The 25,025-nt window shown below is 51.3% G+C and overlaps 1 protein-coding gene across 1 annotated transcript in view; it reads right to left on the bottom strand.

Annotated features, from left to right (window-relative positions):
- The window catches only part of WNT3A (Wnt family member 3A), a 46,979-nt gene that overhangs the window by 10,167 nt on the left and 11,787 nt on the right, over window positions 1-25,025 (bottom strand). The window contains exon 2 of the mRNA XM_007169894.1: window positions 17,705-17,946. Coding sequence (XP_007169956.1) covers window positions 17,705-17,946 — 242 coding nt within the window. The remainder of the gene's footprint in view (window positions 1-17,704; window positions 17,947-25,025) is intronic.

Below are 25,025 nucleotides of genomic sequence, written 5' to 3'. Positions count from 1 at the left end.
CCTTTTGTTTCTAACCTGGAGTCCCAGCCCATCCCACAGATGGTTGTTGGGGAGTGACAGCCTGGTCAGGGGAGAGGGCACGGGCCCTGGGCTGGGGCAGGGAGTCCAGGAGGGTCTGAGCCCACCTGGGCAGGCCTCCCCCTTGGGACCTGGCTCTCTGCCCCTCCCTACTCAGCTTGTCCTTGAATGAATTCAAGACAGCTCCCCTCACTGTTTCCTTTCCCAAATGTCAGCCAGGCAGCTGCCTCCTCAAGACACTTGAAGCCCCTGCCCCGTTTTCCTTTTATAATACAACTGATTAGTTACAGGCCAGCCTGGAGTCACCTTCTGCTGACTCAAAGCACCATGAATAAACAACTGCATGGACACAGACCCCTTTCCTTCTTGCCCCTGCACTCAGAAGGGCCCCCGCCCTTATTTTGTCTTCTCAAGGACTCAGGTTGTCCCCCGCCTCCAACTCCTCAGAAGGTGGGCTCAGATCCTGATTCTCACCCTTCCAGGGCCCCGGTCTGGTATCTTCCCTCCTGCCCATGCAATGACCCTGCGTTAGGGGCTGTGAGCTGGTGGCCTGGGGGTTCCTTATCACCTCTCCCAGGGCAGGGTAGAGCCAGTATGTCCTGGGCATTCCTGGAACCCACTGTACACAACCTGCCGCCTCCCCCACTGCACCCTCTCTGGTGGCCCTTCTCAAGGCTCAGATTCTCCAAGGCTTGAATATGCTCCCCCAACTCCCTCTGAGTCTGCCCCCTGAGGGCCCAGGGCTAGCTCCTACAGGAGGATCCTGCCTCTGTCTCTGCCTCTGCTCTGCCCCCTCCTCTAGCCCCTCCTCACCTCCCCTTCTCCAGCTTCTGAGATAAGGGGAGAGAAAGCAAGCCTGGGGCTTTGCTCTGCCCTGAACAGGGCTTGGAGATCTCTGCTTATCGAGCTCAGGCAAACAGTCCAGGGCTGCCAGACACACTCGAGGGGAAGGGTGTGTGGGGGTTGGGAGGGGTGTTCCCCCTTGAACTTGGAGGAAAAAGAACTCATTCCTGCCCTGCTCTGTCACCAACTAGCTGTGTGACCCTGCACAATTCTCTTTCCTTTGGGGGCCTCAATTTCCTCTTCTGCTAAATGAAGAGAGGGCCTCCTCACAAATAAAGTCCCGAGGGCCAAGGACACCTTGGAGCCGGCCTTTAAATTGCTCATGAGGAAAAGAAGCCTTTATGAAGAGCACGAGCCAGAAAAACTTGAGGTGGTTCATTTTGGCAAAGAAAGTCCCTTTTAAAATTGAAGACACAGGTCTTTAAGTAGTTCCCCGAGATACTGATCAATCACAAAGGGAAAAACTGCATTGGAGAAATCTGACAGACCCCGCCTTACCAGAGAAATTGGGGTTGCGGTCACCAGCAACGGGACAGAAGACGGATGGATGCCACGTGCCTCCTAAGACGAGGCCGCCACCAGGACATTCCACCTCCTTTGAGACATTCTAACCAAAGAATCGTAACTTGCCATCTAATTATCAGGAAACATCAGACAAACCAAACCCAAAGGCCTAACCAAGCTCCTCCCAGTCTCAAGGGCATGAAGGGCAGGGCTGGGCTGAGGAGCCTGGGGACCTGGGATGGGATCCTAGACAGATAAGGGACATTGGTGGAAAATTGCGTGCAATCTGGGTAAAGTCTGGAGTTTAGTTAGTAGTGATGGATCTTAGTTTTGATGGATCTAGCTGGGTTTGTGTGATGTCAGCACTGGGAAGACCTAGGAAGAGATCTGGACTCCTGCCGTATTTCTATAAGTATACAATTATTTCCAAAGAAAAAGTTAAAACACATCCTGAGACTGTGCAGAAGGAAGACCCTTTGAATGCCCAGATGACATCCCACAGTGGTGGGGCTTTTAACCCAGGAATCCATGGGCAGGCTTTAGGGGGTTCATAACCCTGCCAAAATCATGAGCTGGAATTCCAGGGCATGTCTGAAAACTCATGTGTTTTTCTGGATAGATTGCTTTTATCAGATTTCCACAGGGGTTTGAACCAAGAAGGTCATGACTGACTGGCTGGAGTGGCCTCAGTTTACAGAGGAAGGGGGACAGGGCTCCCCTAAGGTCATGGGTGGGGCAGGCACAACCAGAACTCAGACCAGGGTCTGAAGCCCAGCAGCTGCCCCAGTTACAGCAAAGTTTTTAGCCACAGACAGCAGCCTTGTCAGAGATTATACAACAGAGGCAGCTAGGGAGGGGGAGAGAGAACCATCCTGCCTGTGGGAAGAGAATTGCATCTTGGAGATGAGACTGCAAATACCTCTGTCACCAGCAAAATGTCTTCTTTTGAATAGGCTATGGCAGGTCAAGAGAGGAGGAGGGGACACGGGCTATGAGACGGGGGTGCTTAAGGACCAGTGTTGCCAATTTACCAAGTTGCTGTGGTAGAGCCTGCATGAGCTTTTTGAGCTATCTCAGCCCTGCTCTGTTCCAGCCCAGGATTCTTATCCCACACTGCAATTAGGGCTTGGGAAAAGGAAGAAGAAAGGGAATCTTGTAACAAAGTCTTTCTATAAGACAAGCATCTTCCATCGAGAAAACCATCTTCCCCAGAAACTTGATGTTGTCTCATTAGCAATTATTTACTGAGTTCATGCAAAGTATCAATGATATACCCTTCCTTTCATTCTTCTACCATCTAGCCATCCATCCATCTACAATCCACCCATCCATCCATTTATTCTTCTACCATCCATCCATCCATCCACCCATCCAGGACCTGAGAGTCTATAATGAGCCATACACTAGGACTATAAAATAAGTAAGATGCAAGGCGCCCATTCTCAAGAACCAAGGTAAGAAGTCTGCAAGAAAGTGGATTGCTGCTCTCTCTGATGAAATGTCTAACAACCCAGGCTTTCTGAAAGGTTGAAGGAGCTACCTTTTCTTGCGGTAATCAAGCATAAACTGGATGACCCACTGTTAGGTGGAGGGAATCCCTGCACTGGGAAAGAGAAGGGTGAACCAGAGGAATCCCTGCATTCCTTTAGTGGGAGGCCCTGCTATTGCAAGTCATGTTCTTTGCTTTGGGCTGTGCTGAGTCACCTGCCTTTGGGAGCTTACAGTTTATGATGAAGAGAGTAAGGGGAACAAGGACACACAGTAGGCTTGGCAATGTGAGCTCTGCGGCAGGCCTGGGATGGATGGGTGGCTGAATGGATGGATGGTGGATGAGTGAATGGATGAATGAATGGGTGGGTGGTGGAGAGTGGGTGGATGGGTGAGTGGATGGACGGATGGGTGGTGGTGGACAGAGGATAGTGGGTGGATGTTGGCTGGATGATGGATTGATGGAAGGGTGGATGAATTGTGGATGGATGGAAGGGTAGAGGTAGAGTCTGGGGCAGGTGAAGGAGTACTATGTGGCAAGAGCTGGGAGTCTGGGGGAGGGCAGGGGGAGTCGCCCGGCAAGGCTGCATCATCACTGAGGCCAGCCCAGCCCTGGGTATGGGGGTTGAGCGTCACATGTGAGATGGGCTTTGGCAGTTACTTCACTTCCCTGGGTCTCAGAACTTTAGAACTAGAGGGATTTTAACAAATCTTGTCTCCAGATTTGGATTTCATAGGCTTGGCAAGTACTAGAAATTACTTGGGGACTGAAATAGGACTGCAAAATGTTGTTACTTTTTTGAGAGAATAAGACACATAAGAAATGACTATCATAATTTCAGAAAAGGACCTTTTAACATTAAAAATGGATACAGTTCCAAAGTCCTATATGCTGAAGAAAGTTCATAAAAATTATTCCAAGGGGCCTCGCCTTTCACATTTCACCATGAAGCTGGTGGTTGGCAACTACTTATTGAGCACTGACTGTGTTCTAAGTGGACAAGAAGGCTGCAGCCTCTGTCCCAGAGCTGATTTTCCCTCTGGGAGATTACCCAGAAGGCCCTTTTATCAGGGATTGATTGGAGAGCACCGCCCAGAGGCCTCCCTGCCCTGGGCCCTGCGCATCTTTTTTATAACTGCTGAGAGGACTGGTCCAGACAGAAAGAGAGGGCTCCTCTCTGCTGAGCCACCACCATGGGCCCTGCAGGCCCTCTCAGTCCCAATGATGTGTGAAGGCTCACAGTGGGTCAGCCCCCTTCCCAGGCTGCCCAACAGTGAGTACTGAGCCCAGACAGGGGTCGCAGGAGAGGCTCTTGCACCCCCCAGCAGTGGGTCCTATGACCACCAGGCTGTTTCTGTAGTTGCAGCTTTCAGGAGGTGAAGGGCCCACCTGCCCTGCTGGGCCCCATCCTTCACAGCCACAGGGAGTGAGGAGAGGCCCACCTGGTCCTCTCCTGGAAGGGGAAGGCTATGGGGGCCTGATACCAGATGAGAAGGAGGGGATGGCCGAGGGCTCCTGGGATAAGCCCTTTGGCCTGAGGGGGCGCTGGAGCGCTTTTCGGAGGATAGAGTGTGACCCCTGGCAGTGGAAGTTCCTGGAAGGGGATTGTGGTTCAAATTCGACCACTGACCAATGAGATCAAGCTCCTGGGTGTTCTGTCTGTGGAGTCCACCCAGTGGACCCTTTGAGAAGCTCTGCAGGTAACCAGGTGCCCCAGCAGTGGTCACTGCAGACCTACCAGTGGACCCAGGCCCACTGTTCTGGGTGGGGGGCATCTATATCTGTAAGGAGTCCTCTGGTGAGTCTGATGCATCCCTGAGCTGAACTCAGGCTCCATTACGGTCTCAGATTCCTAAGCCCCCTCCTCTGGAAGCTGGCCAGACCCAGGAGGTGTTTGGGAGGGAGGTCCCAGGACAGGATTCTGCAGGGAGAGGGGAGGAGTTTACTGTGGCAAGGGTGTCTCTGACACACTCCCCCCCATTAGAGGGACGTGGAGGTGGCTAACACAAAGGGTCTCAAATACTCCCCCTGCTCCGGGCTCCTGCAGTGGGCTGTGCATCTCTGGCCCGGCTCCTATGTGAAGCGAGGCCCTGGGTCACTGGGTCCTGGCTGCTATCATCTGGTGGCTGGGTGGGGATTCAGCCTGGGGCAGGGTGGGGTGTGACCTCCTCCTTGGGAACTGTAGGATCTGCCTGTCAAAGCCTCCTCCTGGCTGAGTTCTGGCCTGAGGGACAGCCCTCTCTCTCCTGGGCGTGCCTGCCCCATGGCCCCTGGAGACCTGGGGCTCCACTACTCCCCTGGGCAGTGTTGACTTTTGGGTCAGACTCCCTGCCTTGGTGCTGGGGTTGGTCAGCAGAGAGGGTGCAGCCATGAGGCAGGCTCCTTTGTCTCCATGGAGACCCTTTCCCCCCCCTCATCAGGACCATGACTGCAACCACAATCACCTGCCCAGGGTGGGGAGTCCTGGACCCCAGCCCCACCACTCTACTGCCCTGCAGGGAAGCTTCTCTCTCGCCAGGTATGTGAGGAGAATCCCCCATCCTACAGGCTTGTCCCCACTCAGCTGGGGGCCCTCTGTGAGTCTTCCCTGGCCTTCCAGGTTAGGAGTTCTTTGTGGCAGCTGCTGGTGCTCACAGCTGGACAGGACTACAGAGAGGCCAGGTCAGGGCAAATGGCTCCTGTGGGCACTGGGCCTCCACGGGAGCCTCTGTGGGGGCCTCCCTCTGCTCCTACCTGCCCACAGAGCATCGCTGGCAGGACACAGAGAGAACTCGGTGCCCTCACTCATGCCGCATCCGTAGCACACACTCAAGGGCAGCGACCACGGCTCCCCCTCAGGCACCACTCAGCCTCCTCGGGCCAGGCCTGGGCCTCTGCACACCTGGCAGGTGAGCGGCTGTAGGAGGGGGAGGATGCAGAGAGGCAGGCCCAGGGATGGCCACCCCACAAAAGACAAGCAAGTCCTGCAGTGCCTGTGCACGTGCAGAGAGGTCAGCAAATGCTCTGTGTCTGTCTCGCTGGCCCATGAAGGCCTCGAGGGCACTTTTAGAGCATTCAGAGGTTGGCACTTCTTCCCCTCCCAATGCCCCAACATGAGGGAAGGAGAGATGGGAGACTGGCCTGAGCCCCTAGCCGGCAGTTTGCTCCCTTCCCACACAGCCCACCTTCCTTGGTCTCAGAGCTGGCGGGGCGGCCAGGAGGGGGTGTCGCAATGGGCATGGCATTTGGTAATCCCGTTGGCCCGTCCTGCACAAAGCCTGGAGCCACCTGAGAGCGGAATGCAGCTTGCGCCCCACTCTAGCTGCGGCCCCTGACACCGCCCGGCCGCCAGCACGGCCGGCGTCCTGATTACCTGCTGGGGCTAATGAATCTGGCTTTGTGAGCCACTGTCACGCCGCGTTAGGCCCACAATGGCTCTCGATATTTTATATGAATTTCCTCCCTCGTCGGCGATTAGGCCATAGCAAGCCAGTCATAGCAACCGGGAGGTATGCGCAGCCCAGGGGCCTGGGGCGCGAGGGGAGCTCGCTATTCACACGCTTTAACACAGCACTCCCGAGGGCGTGTGAATCGCCAGCAGCATTTTCACTTTTCTCTTGTGCTTAATCTTGTCGTCGTCGTGGGGATATTGTTTTCTGAGCCGGGCGCGGCAGGGTGTCGCCGGGGTCTCTCCTGGCCCCTTTACACACACCCCCAACTGGGGAGAGTTAATGATATACGGGGGAGGCCGCAGAGACAGTCGGAGCTCCCCAACCACCGTGAACCGAAACACTTTCCGATGAGGGTCAGGGGTTGCAACCTGGATTCAGGGATGCCGGTTCCCTCAAGGGCCCCTTCTTCTCTCTGACCCCTCCTGAGCCCTGTGGCTTGTGCCGTCCTGGCTGTCCTGCCCTGGCCCCGTGCCTGCACGCCGGCCCTCCGCAGATCAAGCCGGGACACACAGGGAGGTGGACAGACCACCCCCTGGAGCCTGGCCAAGGGAAGGGGCTCTGCTGGGGAGGGGACAGGCCATGCTGTCCCCCCTCCTGCTCCTCCCCAGCCCAACCCCCAAGGAGAATGGGGAAGAAGGCAGGCAGACATGGGTGCTTGTCCCAGGGCACGGGCGGAGGGTTGCGAGGGGATGAGCACTGTCTGGGGAGCCAGAGAAGGCAGCAGGCACCCGGAACACACTTGTGGAGACCTTGATTGACACCCACAGACCCCGCCCCTAGGTAACCAACCAGGACTCTGACATGATGTGCTTTGAGGGGGTCAGCCAGGGCCCCCAACTCGGCTGCCCAATGGGTGAGGTCCAAGTGCAGACCCCACGGTGAGAGTCGGACCACTCCTACCAGCAGCAAGGCTCCCTCTGCCAATGGGGATGCCCCACCTGGAATGCAGATGTGCAGGCCCTGTGTCCTCCGGGTCCTGAGACCCAGAAAGGAGCTTTGGGGGCACATATGCTGGAATCAGAGGCAGGGTTGAGTGGCTCCCCCAGTCTCTTCTTTAGGGAAGCCATTGTAGCCCAGGCTTGGGGGTGCTTGGGAAAGCCACTGCCAAGGGCACTATACTGAGGGCACTAAACTAGTGGATGGACACAGGCTGAGGCCCGGTTTCTAGAGGTCACTGATGATGAAGCTGGGGGCCATGCCCCACCTGTTCACGCTGATGTGCTGGGACACCAGTGGGAGAGGCATCAAGGGTCCTGCTGTCCGCTGTGGATGACTCACTTCTTTATGGCCCTTTCCATTTGTCTAAGTTGCAAATGCCCCACCCAGCTGAGACCCAGGTCCCCCCCAAAGTCATGTGCCACCCACAAACCCACTGGCCTGGACCTTGGACCGGCTGCACCCACTGTGCTTCCCTAGGGGCGTGGCCCTGGCTGGGCTTCCTCCAGGAGTGTCTGCTAAGGCACTGAGGTCTGGGACCTGCCTTCCCTGCCTTTTGGCCTCCCCACCCCTTCACCTCACTGGGGGTCAAGAGTGGGTGTCGGCCAGCTCTCAGGGAAAGCAGGCGCTCCAGGTGTCCAGGGGCCTGCCTGGAGGGACAGATAAGCCGCAATCGTGTGCCAGCCTTCATGCACTCAAAATTCTTCAAATACTTTCTGCCTAATGCAGGTTACATGGTTCTGCTGCTGTGGAAAGTGAGGGTGGAGGGTACTTCTTCTGAGCCCGGGTTCACCTCTGTCACTCAACCCTACGTTCCTCGGTGGCAGCTTCTCAGGGGTCCACCTGGCCCACCCAGCCCCCAGCCCCAGGCCAGGCAGATGGTGGTTTGTGTGTGTGTGTGAGTGTGTGTGTGTGAGCTGGAAGCAGGAGGTATGAGCACACGCTCTTTCCCTCTTATCCTCACCCCACACGCACACACTCGCACACCTCCACACGGGGCTGGGGCCCTCTGCTCAGCTGACAGTGTTAAGCTTTGTTCAACTAGGCTGCCTCAGCAGGGGTGGTCAAGCACCCCACAGACCTTGCCACAAAGCCTGAGTGACCTCTGACACGATTAGGGTCGCCCTGACCCTAATCCAATCAGATTGATTACTGTGAGTGTGGCCCGGTGGCCAGGCGGGGGCCTCCACAATGGCCTCCCAGAGCTGGCCTCTCTCTGGGGCACCTGAAAGGCTCCTTCCTCCTGGGCCATTCAGCTCTGCGCCACAATGAATCCGGCCATTTCTCAGCCCCGTGGCAAGCGATGGGGGAGAGAGGGCTTCCTCTTTCCCATTAGACCAAGTGGTGAGGGCGTATGGGAGCTGAGATGACTTTCATCCAGCTGAAAATGGAGGAGGGAGGGAGGGACAGAGATCAGGTCGGGGGAGGGGGGACCAGAGGGAGCAAAGGGCAGAGGAAGGAGCATGGACATGCGGGAGTGGGCACAAAGGGGAGAACATGGGGGAGAGAGGACAAGAGGGGAGAGTGGACATGGGAAGGGTGGATATGGGCGGAGAGGGACTGGGACACCAAGGCCACACGAGGGTCCCAGAGGCCTGCTGGGGTCTTGGTTCCCCCTGAGAGGCTTTCAAGGAAGCGAGGGAGTGCAGAGGAAGAGGGGGAACTCCCTGGGCCCCCAGCCCAGAAGCTAGTGACTTGTCTGTTCCGTGGGACAGGCCCTGGCACCTGCAGGGCCTGTTCTCACCTGGAGAGCCCCTACAGACACCCCCGCCCCCACCACAGGCTGGCACATTCTTAGGAGTCCTGGCCCAGCCCCTTCTTTGTGCCTCAGTTTCTTTAACTTGTAACCATAGTGCTGCTCATGAGATGGGTGCTAGGATTCAGTTTACTGCTGTGTGTAAAACACTTAACACACGGCTCCAAAAGCACTGTATACATGTTTTAAAGAAAGAGAGAAAACCCTTTAAGATCCAGCTCAGACGCCCCCCTCCCCAGGGAAACCTGCCCACGTGGGCACCCTCAGGCATATGTGCTCAGCCTTCAGTCACTCACTCAGCGCATCCTTATAAAGCACCCATTCTGTGCCAGAGCAAACCTTGGTACTGCCCTATGTGCCTGCTGTGTGAACCTGCTGCGCATGGCAGGGGGCCCCACACCAGACCTGAGATCACCCTGCAGGGCTCAGCCTTTGTCCCGGTAGAGTGATGTTGAGGTTGGAGGCAGGAAACTAGGAGCTGCTCTGGAGGCCAGGAGCTGTCCCTCAGGTAGTTCCTGTGGGCTGAGAGCTAAAGATAAGAAGGATCTGGAGAGGATGAGGATTGCAAAAATGGCGGTCACAAAGACTGACCCCATTTCAGACTGTGGGGTCCAGTGAGGGGCAGGTGCAGGCAGCTCTGGACTGGCAGGGAAGGTCCATCTACAATGGCGATGTTGGAAAAGTCGCCTGGGAGAGAGCATGGTTGCTGTGGCACCCCGATGTGGGTAACACAGAAGGGAGTGTGGGCAGGGGTCAAGAGGCAGGCCTCAGGGCCTCCACAGCTGTCCTGACTAAGGTGCTTGTGTGTTTGACCATAGCTGGAAGATTGCGGGTTTGGAGCTGAGCATGACAGGATCCTATGTCTGAACGTGCAGAAAAGGGACGAAGCCTGTGGGCCTGTGAGGGTGATGCTGTGCCCCAGGGGTCTCCAAGGCAGGTTCACGTATCCCTAGGGGTGTGCAGAAAGAGGCCAGGGCCTGTAGGTCGGCATGGGTGATTCCAAGGCAACCTCACTGGCATTGCTACTTCTTCTCCCGCCTCCCCTTCTAGGACCACCCATCTCCAACTTGACCCATGAAGAGGCTCCCAGTTTTCCTGGCACATGTCCAGCCCTGCTGCCATCTATAAAGACGGGGACACCAAGCTCTGTGTAAATCAGGTGTTTCCAATTTCTTGTTTCAGAATGAAAGAGGCCCCAATTGAATCATGAGCTGACAAATTTTAAAAACGTGTTGATAATATATCACTGTGAGATTTTTGGCACAGGTAACTCAGAAAAAGTTCAAAGAATCAAGAGACATTATATCAAAACTCTCCCCTTGTATCTGTTTATTTTTCTGAAGGATGATCCTCATGCCTAGATCTTTAAATTTTAAGAACAGAATGGGCCCCGAAAGCTGTTCCTCTAAGATCAGGAGGAAATCAGGGGCACCTGTTCTGTTCACTGCTATTCACCATTTCCTGGAGGCTCCAGCCAGGGCAACTGAGCAAGAAATAAATAAATAAATAAAGAGTGTCCAGACGGGAGAAAACTGTCTCTATTAGCAAATGACATGAAAATTCTAAGGAATGCATGAAACATCTATTAGAATTGATAAACCTTCAGCAAGGTTATAGAGTATGAGATCAATATTTGAGAATCAACCATGTTGCTATACACCAGCAATGAACAATGCAAAAATGAGATTAAGAAAACAATTCCATTTATAATAGCATCAAAAAGAAAAAAATGCTTAGGAGTAAATCTAACAAAAGAAATAGAAGATTTGTATGCTGAAAACTACAAAATGTCATTGAAAGACATTAAAGACCTAAATAAATGGAAAGACATTCCATGTTTATGAATCAGAAGACTTAAAATTGTTAAGATGGCAATGTTCCTCTAAGTGATCTGCAGATTCAATGCAATCTCTAAAAAACCAAGTTTTGTTTTGTTTTTTGTTTGCAGAAATTGATGAGCTGATCCTAAAATCCCTATAAGGAGCCCCGAAAAGCTGAAACAAGCTTGGAAAAGCAGAACATAGTTGGAGGACTCACACTTCCCTGTTTTCAAACTTACTGCAGGACCACAGAAATCAAGACAGTGTGGCCTGGGCATAGGACAGACATGTGAGCCAATGGGGTAGAAGAGAGCCCAGAAATAAATCCAGATCTCCTTCTCTGGTTTCCAGGTGGGGCCTGACCCCACCTGACACAGCCTTCCTCCACCACCAGGATGACAGCCTTTCCAGGTGTACAGGCTTCTGCCTTCTTCCCGAAATCCCTGATATTTCTTCCTACTTAAGAGAGTGGGAACCCTAGACACCCCCATCAGGCTCTGGAGCCAGGAACCCAGATGGCATCATGATCCTGTCTGGGCCCTCCCGGGCGTGGTGAAATTGATGAGCACACCTCCCTGACCATGGCACAGCATGCGACCCTGCTCCACACACACACTACACACCACACACACACGTACATAAATGCACATGCGTACTACACACAAATATGCACATGCACAAACGTGAACACATACGTGTTCAAACACACAGGTACACACTCATACACACATGCACACACGTGCACACACAACCCACACATGACCCCCCACACACAATCATGCACATGTACATGCATGCACACACACACTCACACACACATGCCCCCACACTCAATGTGTCACATCACCCTGTGGCCCTAACTTCTCCCACACACGTCAGTGGCCATCCCCGCAGGAACTGATGTGTAATTACCCCAGCCAGTAGCTCTGTGAAGTTGGCTGAGTGGCAATTATTCTCCCATTTTATAGATGGGGACGCTAATGCTCCAGGAAGTGAGCTGACTTGCTGGTCAAGGTCACACGGCGTGACTCTCCCCTGCCCCTTCCTGCCCCTAGAGAATACAGGCCAACCTTGAGGGGCATGACCATGACTGACTGATGTTGGAGATCCCCGACCCTTTGAACAAACACCATCAGGCCCCACCTTCCCTTAATGCAATGCTCAGTTGCACTCTCAGGACCTCTGCCCACAGTACGCCAGCAGTCTCGGGGCCTGGTGTGTCTTCCTCCCAGACATCTTTTGTTCTTCCTTTCTCTGCATTCTGGCTCCCAAGTCTGAGCAAGGCCATTTGTTCCTCTCATACGTACAGGCCACGTGCTGGCAAGACAGACAGGGCAGCTGGGGTGGGCCTCACAATACTCATGGGGTGGTTGATGGATGTGATGGTAAAGGACTGAGGACAACGGGGAGCAAGATGTGATGCTGGGTGACGGGGATAGAGAGGGCCAGCATGGGGGATGCTGCATGACACAGGAGACAAGGTGGCATTTAGAAGGAGACTAAGGGAAATGGGCAGGGAATCACACACAAGGCAGAGAAAAGAGCAATGGCAGAGGGATCTGCAAAAACAAAGGTGGAGATAGAACTGTACTCAGTGTTTGGGAGGCAGCCAAGAGGCCAGGGGGGCTGGAGAGGGGCACAGGGAGGATGAAGAGGAGGAGGGAAAAGAAGCAGCAGGGCCAGAGGATTCGAGAGAGCTGGGAGCCCTGGAAGGCCCAAGTGAAGGAGGGGTGTGGTTGACACAGCTCTTTTGGCCTCAGGGACATTGGGAATGGGACCGAGCAGTTGTATAGGAGCCACTTTGATCATGCAGGGTGTCAGGGTGGCTGGGCTTGGTGGTAAATGGTTGGATTTAGGAATGACTCTGAAGGTACTGCTGATGGGACCTGCAATGGAGAGGAATCATGGGTGACCCCAAGTAACAGAAGGATGGGGCTGTCCTTTACAAGATGGGAAAGCAGGTGTGTGGAAGAGGTGGTACATGGCCTTGGCCATCCTGTCACCAATGCCCCTTGGGACTACAGGGCCCCCAGCAGATCTTTGCTGATGTGACCCACCCTACCTCTGTCCTAGTAGCCTTCCTTTGGCATTCTCTCTTCTTATGTCTTCTGTGGCCTACTCTTGCTACTGACAGCATGTTCAGCTGTGGCCCCTGGGGACCCACCTCAGCCATCGAATCTCTTTTGGCCCATCCTAGATTGGATGGCAGTTCCATAGGTGGCCACACCAATGAATGTCCCTCCTTAATGCTCATTTCCCAAGGTGACCTTGACATGCTATCAAGGGTGGGGTCTGTGTCCCCTACACTAAAATCTGGGTGGGTCTTTGTAACCGCCTTGACCAACAGAATGTGGCACTGCTCAGCCTTTGAGACTAGGTCTCAAAAGATGATACAAAGTGGCATCAGCAAAATGGCAGAGTGGGGGTCTTTTTCTTGTTGTTGTTGTTATCCCAGGATATTAAGGAAATCTCTGCCAAACCACTAGCTGACTCTAAGCTAAAGAAACAGACTTCAGAGAACCACACATGACATAGAATACAGTAATTAAAAATAGTTTAGAAAAGGCACTAAACAAACAAGCAACAACAACCCATAGTAACAACAACAACAGACCCTGAAGAGGAAGAAGAATCTAATTTCCTGAGTTACCATATTATAATATTCAAAAACTACACATTTCAACAAAAAATTACTAGGCATGCAAAGAAACAAGAAAGTATGGCCCATCCATAGGAAAAAGAAAATTAAATTAACAGAAACTATCCCTGAGGAAGCACAAATACTGAACATACTAGACAATGACTCTAAATCAACTGTCCTAAATGTTCTCAAAGAGATAAAGGAAACCAGGAGAAAAATGTCTCAACAAAGAGATACTATCAGTAAAGAGACAGAAATTATAAACAGCATCCAAATAAAATTTGTGGAGCTGAAAAGTACAATAACTGAAATGAAATGTTCACTTGAAGTTTTCAACAGAGTTGAGCAGACAGAAGAAAGAATCAGTGAACTTGAAGATAGTTTAACTGAAATTATACAGTCTGAGGAGAAGGAAGAAAAAAGAATGAAGAAAAATGAACAGACCTGTGGGACACCATCAAATGTAGCAACAAACACATTGTGGGAGTCCCAGAAGAAGACAATAGAGAGAAAGGAGCAGAAAGAATATGTTTAAAGAAATAATGGCCAAAAGTTCCAAATTTGATTTAAAAAAACCTCGAAGACTCAAGATACTCCCAAGAAGCTCAACAAACTTCAAGTTGGATAAACATAGAGAACTTCACACTGAGACATTTTAATCAAACTATCAAATGGTAGAGACAAAGCGAGAATCCTGAAAGCAGCAAGAAAGAAGTTACTCATCATGTAAAAAGGATCCTCAATAAGACTAACAGTCAATTTCTCATCAGAGACCAATGAGGCCAGAAGGCAGTGGGATGATATATTTAAAGTGATGAAAGAAAAACACTGTCAACCAAGAATTCTACATCTGGCAAAACTATCTTTCAAAAATGAAGGACTAACCTAGATGAAATGGAGAAATTCCTAGAAACACACAAACTACCAAAACTGACTCAAGAAGAAATAGAAAATCTGAACAGACCTATAACAAGTAAAGAGATTGAATTAGAATTAAAAACCTCCCAGCAAAGAAGAATTTCACTGGTGAATTGTACCAAACATTTAAAAAGGAGTCAACGCCAATCATTCTCAAACTCTTACCAAAAAATGGAAAAGGAGGGGACACTTCCTACCTCATTCTATGAGGTCAGCATTATCCTAATACCAAAACCAGACAAAGGCACTACAAGAAAAGAAACTATGGGCTAATATTCCTTATGAATATTGATGCAGAAGTCCTCAAAAAATACTTGCAAACTAAATCCTCCAGCATATTAGAAGGATTATATACCATGACCAAGAGGGGTTTATCCCAAGAATGCAAGGGTGGTTCAATGTATGAAAATCAACCAATAATAATATGCCACATTAATAGAATGAAAGTGAAACAACGTGATCATCTTAATTGATTCAGAAAAAGCATTTGATGTAATCTAACACCCTTTTCATGATACAAACACTCAACAGATTAGGAATAGAAGGGAATTTCCTCAACCTGATAAAGGGCAGTTATGAAAATCCCACAGCTAACATCATATACTCAATGGTGAGAGACTGAAAGCTTTCCCCCTAAGATCAGGAAGAAGACAAGGGTGCCCACTCTCACCACTCCTATTCAACATAGTACTGAAAGTGCTAGCCAGAGCAATTAGGCAAGAAAAAGAAATAAAAAGATTCCAGATTGGAAAGGAAGAAGCAAAAATGTTTCTATTCACAGATGACATGATCTCATATATAGAAAATCTTAAAGAATCCACACAAAACTCTTAGAGCTAATGAAAAAATTAAGCAAATTTGCAGAATACACTAAATAAGTGGAAGACATCTCATGTTCATGGATTAGAGGACTTAATACTGTTAAGATGGCAATACTTCTCAAAGATTCAATGCAATCTCCATAAAAAAGTGAGAGAGTGGCATGGACATATATACATTACCAAATGTAAAACCGATAGCTAGTGGGAAGCAGCCGCATGGCACAGGGAGATCAGCTCAGTGCTTTGTGACCAGCTAGAGGGGTGGGATAGGGAGGGTGGGAGGGAGGGAGATGCAAGAGGGAAGAGATATGGGGATATATGTATATGTATAGCTGATTCACTTTGTTATAAAGCAGAAACTAACACACCATTGTAAAGCAATTATACTCCAATAAAGATGTTAAAAAACAAATTCCAACAGCCTTTTTTTCAGAAATGGAAAAACCATCCTAAAATTCATATGGAATTACAAGGGATCCCAAAAAAGCCAAAACAATCTTGTAAAACAAAACTTAAGTTGGAGGACTTATACTTCCCAACTCTAAAACATACTACAAAACTACAGAAAACATAAGAGTGTGATATTGGCAGAATGACAGGCATATAGACAAATGGAATGGAATTGAAAGTCCAGAAATAAACCCAGACATCTATGAACAATTGATTTTTGACAAGAGTGCCAGGACCATTCAATGGGGGAAAGACTAGTCTTTGGAAGAGATGGTGCTGAAATAACTGGTTTCCCACGTGCAAAAGAATGAAGCTGGACCCGTACCTCTCACCATATACAAAAAATAACTAAAAACAGATCAAAGACCTAAATGTAAGAAGTAAAACTGTAAAACTCTTAGAAGAAAACACAGGTGTAAATCTTAGTAACCTTAAATTAGGTAATGCTTACTTTGATACGACATCTAAATAGGTAAATTGAATCTCACCAAAATTTATAACTTCTGTGCATCAAAGGACACTGTCACAAAAGTGAAAAGACAATCTGTACAAGGGAGAAAATATTTGCAAATTGTATTTCTGATAAGTGTCTAGTGTCTAGAATGTATAAAGAACTCTGACAAATAGACAACAAAAAAACAAACAACCCAATTAAAATTAAAAACTGGGCAAAGGACTTGCATAGACATTTCTCCAAAGAAGACATTCAGATGTCCAACAAGCCCATGAAAAGATGCTCAACATCATTAGCCATCAGGGATGTGCAAATAAAAATTACAATGAGACATCACTTTGTTTCCACTGGAAGGGCTAAAGGGGAAAAAAAGACAGAGAATAACAAACATTGGCAAAGATGTGGAGAAACTGGAACCCTCATGTGCTGCTGGTGGGGATACAAAATGGTGCAGCTGCTGTGGAAAACAGTTTGGTAATTCCTCAAAACACAGAATTACTATGGAGCAATTCCACTTCTAGGAGTATACCCAGAAGAATTGAAAACAGGTATTCAAACAGATACCTGTAAAAAATGCTCATATCAGCATTATTCACAATAGCCAAAAAAGGTTGAAAACAACTCAAATGTCCACCAACAGATGAATGGATAAACAGAAGGTGATTCACTTATAATTCCTAAGTGAATTATATTCTATAAAATAGAATATAATTCAGCCATAAAAAGGAATAAAGTGCTGAAACATGCTACAGGTGGACGAATCTTGAAAACATTTTGCTCAGTGAAAGAAGCCCTTCTCCCTCTTTCTCTCTCCTTTTCTCTCTCCCTCCCTCTCTCCCCACTTGCTGGAGGGCCCGTCCACTATATTTAAGGGAACCCAGGTCACGTGAAGAGGCTACGTGTGGGTGTTCCTGCTGACCGCAGCATTGGCCACCAGATATGTAAGAGAAACGAGGACCCGCTGAGGTGCAGAGACCAGCCTGCCTACTGCATCTGCCTACATCTGCAGATGCTGGGACATATAACACATGATTATTATTGTTTAAACTACTAAGTTTTGTGAAAGTTTGCTCTTCACCATAAGTTAACCAACACCCAGCATTCTTGATCTTCATCTCCTTCCCAAAATAACCCCCTGGTTCCATGACCCTGGATAACTTCTGCTGTGTGCCTCTGTGATCTCCAACCCTCTCCCTTTCTGTGTTTTTTGTTTCTTTTTATATTTTCTCTCTAAGACCTGCCTGAAGTCCTGGCTCCTGCAGGAAACCTGCAATGGTTAATCTTGTCCCCGTGGAACTACATAATTGCTTTTGGGAAAGGGGAAGCAGGAGGAATCTCTGCGTGACCTTACATTCTTCCCAGTGTCAGGAGCACGCTCCAGAGTGGGTGAGCATTGGAAAGGACCCGCATGGGAGATGCTTACGGTAATGAGGTCTGTGCAACACTGCCCCCCTGCTGGAAGTGCTGTTCCCACACTTGAGCATAGGTGAGACACGAAGGCAGAGAAGAATGTAGTGGCTTGTGCCCACCCTCACTGAGGGGGAAGCTGGCTTGGACCCTGCTGCACGCACATCCCTGGGCTGCCACCTCTGCCTGAAAAGACATGACGGGTGCCACATGTACCTTTGTCCAGCACAGGGCCAAAGATGGCCAGGCTGTTGTTGACAGTGGTGCAATTCCACCGGCGGCCACGGAACTGGTGTTGGCACTCCTGGATGCTGATCTTGATGCCCTCTGCCACACTGGGCATGATCTCCACGTAGTTCCGGCAGAAACGCAGCTGCTTGGGTACCAGGCCTGGGATGCTGGCGCAGAGGATGGGCTGTGTCCCCAGGGATGAGTACTGGGGCCCGACAGCCAGGGACCTGGGGGAGGAGGACAAGGGGGCCTGGTTAGTAGTGGGGGTGAACTGCTGGCCCATGAAACAGGAGCAGGAGCCAGGCCCGCCTTAGTGTGAACCTTCTTTGGAGGATGCACACAGGCCCTTTCCTTCCAAACACTTGTGCATTCCACGGCAAGATGTGCTTCTACCATCCAGGAAGCCTGTCCCTATCCTGTACCTGAGACTTTTAGCACAAAACATCATGATGTGCGCATGGATTGACAGAAAGTAAATCAAGGAAGTGGTGGAGGCCTGACACAACTGCAGGTGTCCCCCGCTCTGTTGGGGTGGAGACAGTAGCACCCTGAAACTGTTCAGGAACGCAGGGGACAGAACTCGAGGATACAGTGTGATGCTGGGTCAGCACAGGGGCTGCCCAGAGGAGGAGATGCTGGGTCTGTGGTAAGAGGGAGGAGGACCACTTCTGGAGCAGCGGTGAGATGGGGTACAGCAGTGGCTAAATCATACGGGTGAAAATCACCGCTGAACTCATACCGACCATGCCAGCTGGCTTTTGGCTATTTACCCAACAGATATAAAAGCATATGTCGGGCTTCCCTGGTGGCGCAGTGGTTGGGAGTCTGCCTGCCAATGCAGGGGACACGGGTTCGAGCCCTGGTCTGGGAGGATCCCACATGCCGCGGAGCAACTGGGCCCGTGAGCCACAACTACTGAGCCTGCGCGTCTGGAGCCTGTGCTCCACAACAAGAGAGGCCGCGATGATGAGAGGCCCGCGCACCGCGATGAAGAGTGGCCCCCACTTGCCGCAACTAGAGAAGGCCCTCGCACAGAAACAAAGACCCAACACAGCCATAAATTAAAAAAAAAATAAATAAATAAATAAAATTAAAAAAAAAAAAAAAAAGCATATGTCCACAATAAGATGTGCTCAAGAATATTCACAGGGCTGTGATCATCAGAGAAAAACTTGGAAACCACCCAAGTATGCATCCATAGAAGCGTGGATGAACAGACAGTGTTTACTCTTGCAGTGGAATTCTCCTTGGAAACAGAGGAGTGGACTACTGATGCAGAGGGCAGGGATCTCCCTGGCAGGGTGCTGAAGAGAGGCCTGACACAGTGTGGGTGACCACGATTCCTCTGATGGAGACCAAGGCCAGGCAACACTGCGGATGGGGACAGAAATCAGGGTAGTTTCCTCATTCATAGGGAGGACTGGCCTGACCTGAAGGCAGCATGAGAGAATGTTTCTCAGGCTGTGCTTTGCAAAATTGTTCCCACTCACCACACGTGCCTATGTAATTTAAATTAAGCAAAATGACAATAAATGAGAGAAATATTTGGTTTCTCGGTCACACCAGCTACACATGGCCTGTGGCTACCACATTGGATGGTTAGATATTTCAGTCACTGTGGAAGGTTCTACTGGACCATGCTGGTCTAGGGTGAAGCAAGCGCTCTGTGTTTGATGGAGGTGTTGGTTACACATGTGTTTATGTGTCCAAACGGATTGAAATGTGGTCATTTTACTATATGTGATTACACCTTGATTTAAGAGGAAGAACCACCAGGTCCTTTTTGGGGCAGAGGGGAAAGAGCTTCTCCCATCCCATGGTGACATGTTGTTATATTTGCCCATCCCGACGGATGACCCACAGTCCTGTCACCTGTGGATGCACCTGTCTTTGTAGTGGGGTGATGGGCTCTTGCTGGCAGAGCTCTGCTTGATTCCTCTGCGTCTCAGTGCTTCCTTCACCCCTGGGTGGATACTCCGTGTGAATGACTGTGTGGCCAGTGCTACTCTTCAGGGCCGGCTGTGGGAACCTGCTCCCCATCAACCGCTGATATCACAAAGGCTCTTCAGCTCTCGGAAGGGGCTGTGAAGACCCTTAGGGTGGTAGGAGAAGACCAAAGCATGGGAGGCCCCACGGATCTAGGAGGACGACTGGGAGTGGGGTGGTTCCAGGGAAACAGCCTTCCGTGCCTTCTTACCTAGTCCCCAGAGATCTGTGGACTCTCTTGGCACGGAGAGGTGCAGATGCTCTCCATGCTCACCCAGGACTTTGGCCTCTGCGCTCTCTCCTCCTCCTCAGGGAGCCGTGTCTCCTCCTCCCTCTGGGTTGTCTGGGGTGGTGTGTCCCAGGCCCCGAGTGGCCCCTCTGCCTGGCAGGATGGTCCCCGCTTATCTGGTAGCTTTCTCTGGTGGGATCCAGGTGGAAATGTCTGTTTCCCCTTCCTTTGTTTGGTGGGGAAACCAAGGCAATTGGCAGCTTTATAAACATTTCAGATGGCCCCCCCCCAGAGATTCCTCTGTTTGGCACCTCCTCTCCCCTGGGAGGGCTAAGCACCCCTGAGAAGGTGGGACAAAGGTTTCTGTGTCCCTCAGCAAGCCACGCACCTGCATTATGATGCTGACTTTCAGTAAGTCCTACTAGAGTCTAACCCAGTTCCATTCAGCTGTGGTGAGAATGATAGGACACAGGATCACTGTCTCTCAGAGGAACAAACCTACCCTCTGGAAATACACATCATATCCTAACATCTTTCCCTCTTCGTCTTCAAAATCTTCAGAGGCTGCCTTGCCTTAAGGCACAAAACCCACGCCCTTCAGGACCCGGAGATGCCTCATTGGATGACCCAGAGAGAACATTTCCTCACTGCGCAGTCCTGTTAGAATCTGGATCTGTCCAGCTCGCTCCTCTCACACCCTGTGAGCTCCCTGCTCCCGTCACACCAGCCTCCCCACGCACTTCCTGTCTCCACCCAACTCTCAGCTGGTGTGGGGCTTCGTCCCATGCATCTCCACGGCCACACGGAGTCCCTGGTATCCCCCACGGTCCCCCTGCCCTTCTGTGTGAGGGCCACCCTCTACGCCTCGCCCCGGTAGCATTTATGTACTTCTGTATTCAGTTAGCTGGTTGGGGAGAGGGCAACTTCTCCTTGAAGTCCTGAACACAGGGTTTCCATGTTTGGTGTCCTCTCATCACGTGCCCTCCTGCCCACCATTTCTGGGCAACCATGCAGCCCTCGTCCTCTGCTTGCTCTCCCTTCCTGATCAAGTGCATCTCTCAAGAATTAAAACCTGTCTTTCCCCAGGGACTGTCCATGACACCTTGCAGTCAGGTGTTCAAGTGGAGCTGAGCCTTCTTTTAATGGGTGGCCAGCCCTAGAGTCCCCGTTCCTGGGGAAGGCCCGAAGCCTCCAGACCGGACTCCTGGCCTTCTGGGTCCCTCCCACATCCATGCTCCAATATCTGACCCCCCTCCCTGGGTACACTCCCCATCCTGTCCATCCTCATGACTTGATGAGCCAAAAACCAGCCATGACCTCATGCCAGATATCACGGACGTCCCCATGCCGCTGCCTGAGTCTGTATTCCCGAGTGGCATTCAACTGTGGGGCTGGCTCATTCCCTTGCTTGTTCCTTCACTACCTGCAGAGCCTATTGGGTGCTGGGTGCCTGGCCAGGCCTGACCCTCCCCAGCTCTCTCTCACACCCACCCCACAGTCTGGGACCCCAAGGTTTTCGGAAAGGCCAGCCCTCTGCTTTCACCCAGCTGTGAGGTCTTTCCTCTCTAGCAAGTATTTTGTGATCTGAGCCTTGCTCTCCTGCACCCTGTCCTGCACAGATGGCTCTGAGTGGAGACCACAGGGGCTGCTCTGCCGCTTCTCCGGGACCCCTGGGCTGGCCTAGGTGCTTAGCTTCCTGATGGACCAGCACAGGCTGAATGCACGGATGGGAGGATGGGAGGATGGGAGGGAAGCTGGCCCTTGGACTGAGAGGTGGCATGCAGGCCAAGGTCAGCAGTCTGCTCTTGGAGGCACCCAGTGGGCAGGATGAGGATTTCAGGGTGGAGAAGATGGGCCAGCTCTGCCCACTGCAGGCTGAGGTCAGATGTCCAGGACGGGTTGGCGGTGGGCAGCGGGGAAGGTAGGCCGTGTCTAACCTGTGTGCCCACTGCCACTCTCAGCCCACGCTTTCGTGGAGAACCTCCCACCTGTAAATCAGAGGGCAGAACTCCCTGGGCCCCAGTCTCCCTTCAGAATATCATCACCTCCACTTCCTACCCAACTTACTCCAGCCAGTTTCTACACCCCTCCACCCACTGAGACATCCCATCCCGGCCCCAGTGACCACTCTGCCTATATTGGCACATGTGGCTGGCCTCCGACTGCCCTTGGCTGAGGTCGGCTATCTGTTTCCACCATGTGGTACCTCTCACAGTGACCCTGAATGTCCCCGCCTCCCACCTTTGCCCAGCATTATTCCCCCACTCCACTCGGCATTAACAGGATGTAACCTGGAAGTGGCAGCACAAGAGTTTGGGATGACATCTTCTGTAAAGAGTGGACGGGCTCATGGGGAAGGGTCATGGGAACTGAGTAGCCTTGTGAAGACAGCAGGTAGAACACAGGGCAGGAGCTGGATTGGGGGAGAATCAGGACTCTGGCTCAGGATCCTCCAGCAGCTTCTACGGCACCTCCCATAGCTCAGAGCCCATCTCTGGCTAGCCTGGTTGGTCACTCACCAGGCTCCTTCTGCCTCAGGCCAAGAAAGGGCTGCTGTGGCCAGTCCTGGAGGCCTCAACGGAGTGCCAGGCCAGAGACGTGACTGTGGGGGCCAGGCTAGTGGTTTTCAATCTATGTTCCCTGGAGCACACAGGAGCCCCAACAGAGGTGCCTCAGAGGCTGGCAGGTGAGGTGGGGCTGGGACCAACTGTCCCAGTTTGCCTGGGACTAGGGGTTTCCATTTGTAAGCAGGGATAAGCTGTCACTCCAGGCGAGGCTGCCCTGACAGGCTGCGGCTCTTCCACTCCGTGAGCCAGGGTACTTCACATCTATCTGTGCCACATTTTGATGCTCCACGTGGGATGTGATTTGTAAACGAATTTTGAACTCTAGTTAACGATGAACCAGCCAAAGTGTTCAGGGGAAGAGTGGATTGAGGGCACGTAAAACATGAGATGAATAGGTGGGTGGATAGAGGGATGGTTAGGTTTGGAATACACTGGGTCAAGTAAAATGTGAGTTGTGGGTACATAGTTGTTCTCTGTCGACGTCCTGCATCTTTTCTGGATGTTTGAACATTTCCTGATGGAACATTAGGGTAAGGTTTGACCTTCAGGGCTCTGGTCATGGAGGCTTTCTGAAGGGGCTGACTCCTGAGGTTCATGGGGTTCTCTCCTTCTTCCCTTCTGTTGCCGGCAGCCTGGCTCGAACTGGAGAAGGGACGAAGAGGGTCCGTCAGAAGGCAAATCCACTCAGCTGATTTCTTTTTACTGGCTGAATGTACTCGGAGACTCAGAACAAGTGGAAAAAGAAGGGGTCACTTAATTCAGACAGAAAGAGAAAGAAGACTCAGTCTCTCTCGGTCCTCACCAGTCCCAAGGTGCCGGTCCCCCTGCCAGATGCCAGAGGCCAGGACCCATTCTGAGTGGGGGTTGAGTTGCCCATCCCCAGAACCCCACCACCTCCCACAGAAAGCATAGAGCCTGCCCCCACCTCGGCCCCTCCCCACCTCCCTTCATGCCGCCACGCCGCAGCTCCAGGGAAAGCAGAGTGGGACTCTCAAGTTCACAGCTTCTCCCCAGGCTCATTCCAAGGTTGGGGTGCTGAGTCAGCTCCCCTACCCCTGTCTCCTCTCGGACCTCCTCCCAGTCAGGCCCCATATGACCGCCTCCGTGAGCAAGGCCAGAGTACGGGCAGCTGGCTCCCAGCCCAGATGCCACTCCAGCTGTTCTGGCCTCCACCAAGCCTGACTGGATCCCTTTCCCACCCTCTCTGGACCTGATGGCCCCTTTAGTTCCTTGAATTATTTCCAGAAAGTTTCCTCTGTTCCAGAGCTGGGCAACCAAGAGGATCTGGGTGATGCAGACCCTGCTCAAGGAGGGCAGAAAGTTGGGGGGTCCTGTCAGACACAGGAGGGCCCAGTGTGTGAGAGAAAGTGGGCAGGGAAGGGTCAAGGGGGCCCAACTCAGGTCACTGAATCTTGCTGGGCCTTGAAGGATAAATTGGTTCATAAAAAGTTCATATTAAAGATCCAAATTGTGTTCACTAACCTTATTGTGGTGATCATTTTGCAATATATACATCACTATTACATGTAAATACATCACATAATTACATTGTACACCTTAACCTTACACAATGTTATATGTCAATTATATCTCCATAAAGCTGGAAAAAATTCCAAACTGGACATATGTTATCTCCTTACCACCCCCAGGATTCAAATTTCTAATCTGAGAAGAAGGTAGTTGCCCCCAGTCAATTAATACTTGGAAAACCAAGATTTGTAACTCCTTCCTCCCATGCGCTTCCGGGAGGAAGTGGAGGGTACACTGGCCTGGGGCTGGGGGCTGGACAGGATGGTGGAGAGCAGCATCCACCAGGACTCTGGGCCCCAGACCCCAGGGGTAACCACGTACTGTGCTGTCTAAGGGTCTCGCCAGGGACCAGAGACAGCTTAGTGGGAGAGGAATGCTGTAAACTGAAAAATGCTGCAACTACAGGGCACCACCAGCTTGGTGCTCTATGCCTCCCCAGGTTCTCAGAGCACATAAAATGCAATGACACCAAATGCGACCTGGGCTCCCGAGTCAGATCCTGGAACAGAGAAAGGGCATCCATGGAGAGACTGGTGAAGTCAGCCTGTGTCCGGCTGTGCACTAGCATGGTCTCCATCCTGATAATTATGTGAGATGTGACCACTAGGGGAAGTGGGTTTGGCCGGCACAAACTCTCTGCACTATAGTCAAGTCATCATCCCAGACCAAGTGGAGAAGAAAGAAACAGTTCCAAGAAAACAAGCAGACTGACATAGGGTTACAACAGGGAACAAGCTCGTGATTCAGGGCTGTGTGTTTCTTTACTGAGCCTACATGATGGGCTGAGAGCTCAATGGCATTTTGTAATCTCTGGGCAAACTGTCATCTGAGACGAAAGTATCTGCTTTCTCCTGGTGACAGCATCTCAGAAGCCACAAATGCTGCTGCAGTTTGTCACCTCCATTCATAATTGAAGGTGAGTTCAACTGCTGTTAGTGGTGGGTACAAATAAAGATGTCATTTTCTTGTCCCAGGGGCCTGGCATCCAGAGGGG

Source organism: Balaenoptera acutorostrata, chromosome 2 (assembly GCF_949987535.1).
Source record: "Balaenoptera acutorostrata chromosome 2, mBalAcu1.1, whole genome shotgun sequence".
Classification (NCBI taxonomy): Eukaryota; Metazoa; Chordata; class Mammalia; order Artiodactyla; family Balaenopteridae; genus Balaenoptera; species Balaenoptera acutorostrata.
Note: the sequence above shows the minus strand (reverse complement) of the source record. Positions and strands in the feature narration are given on the sequence as shown.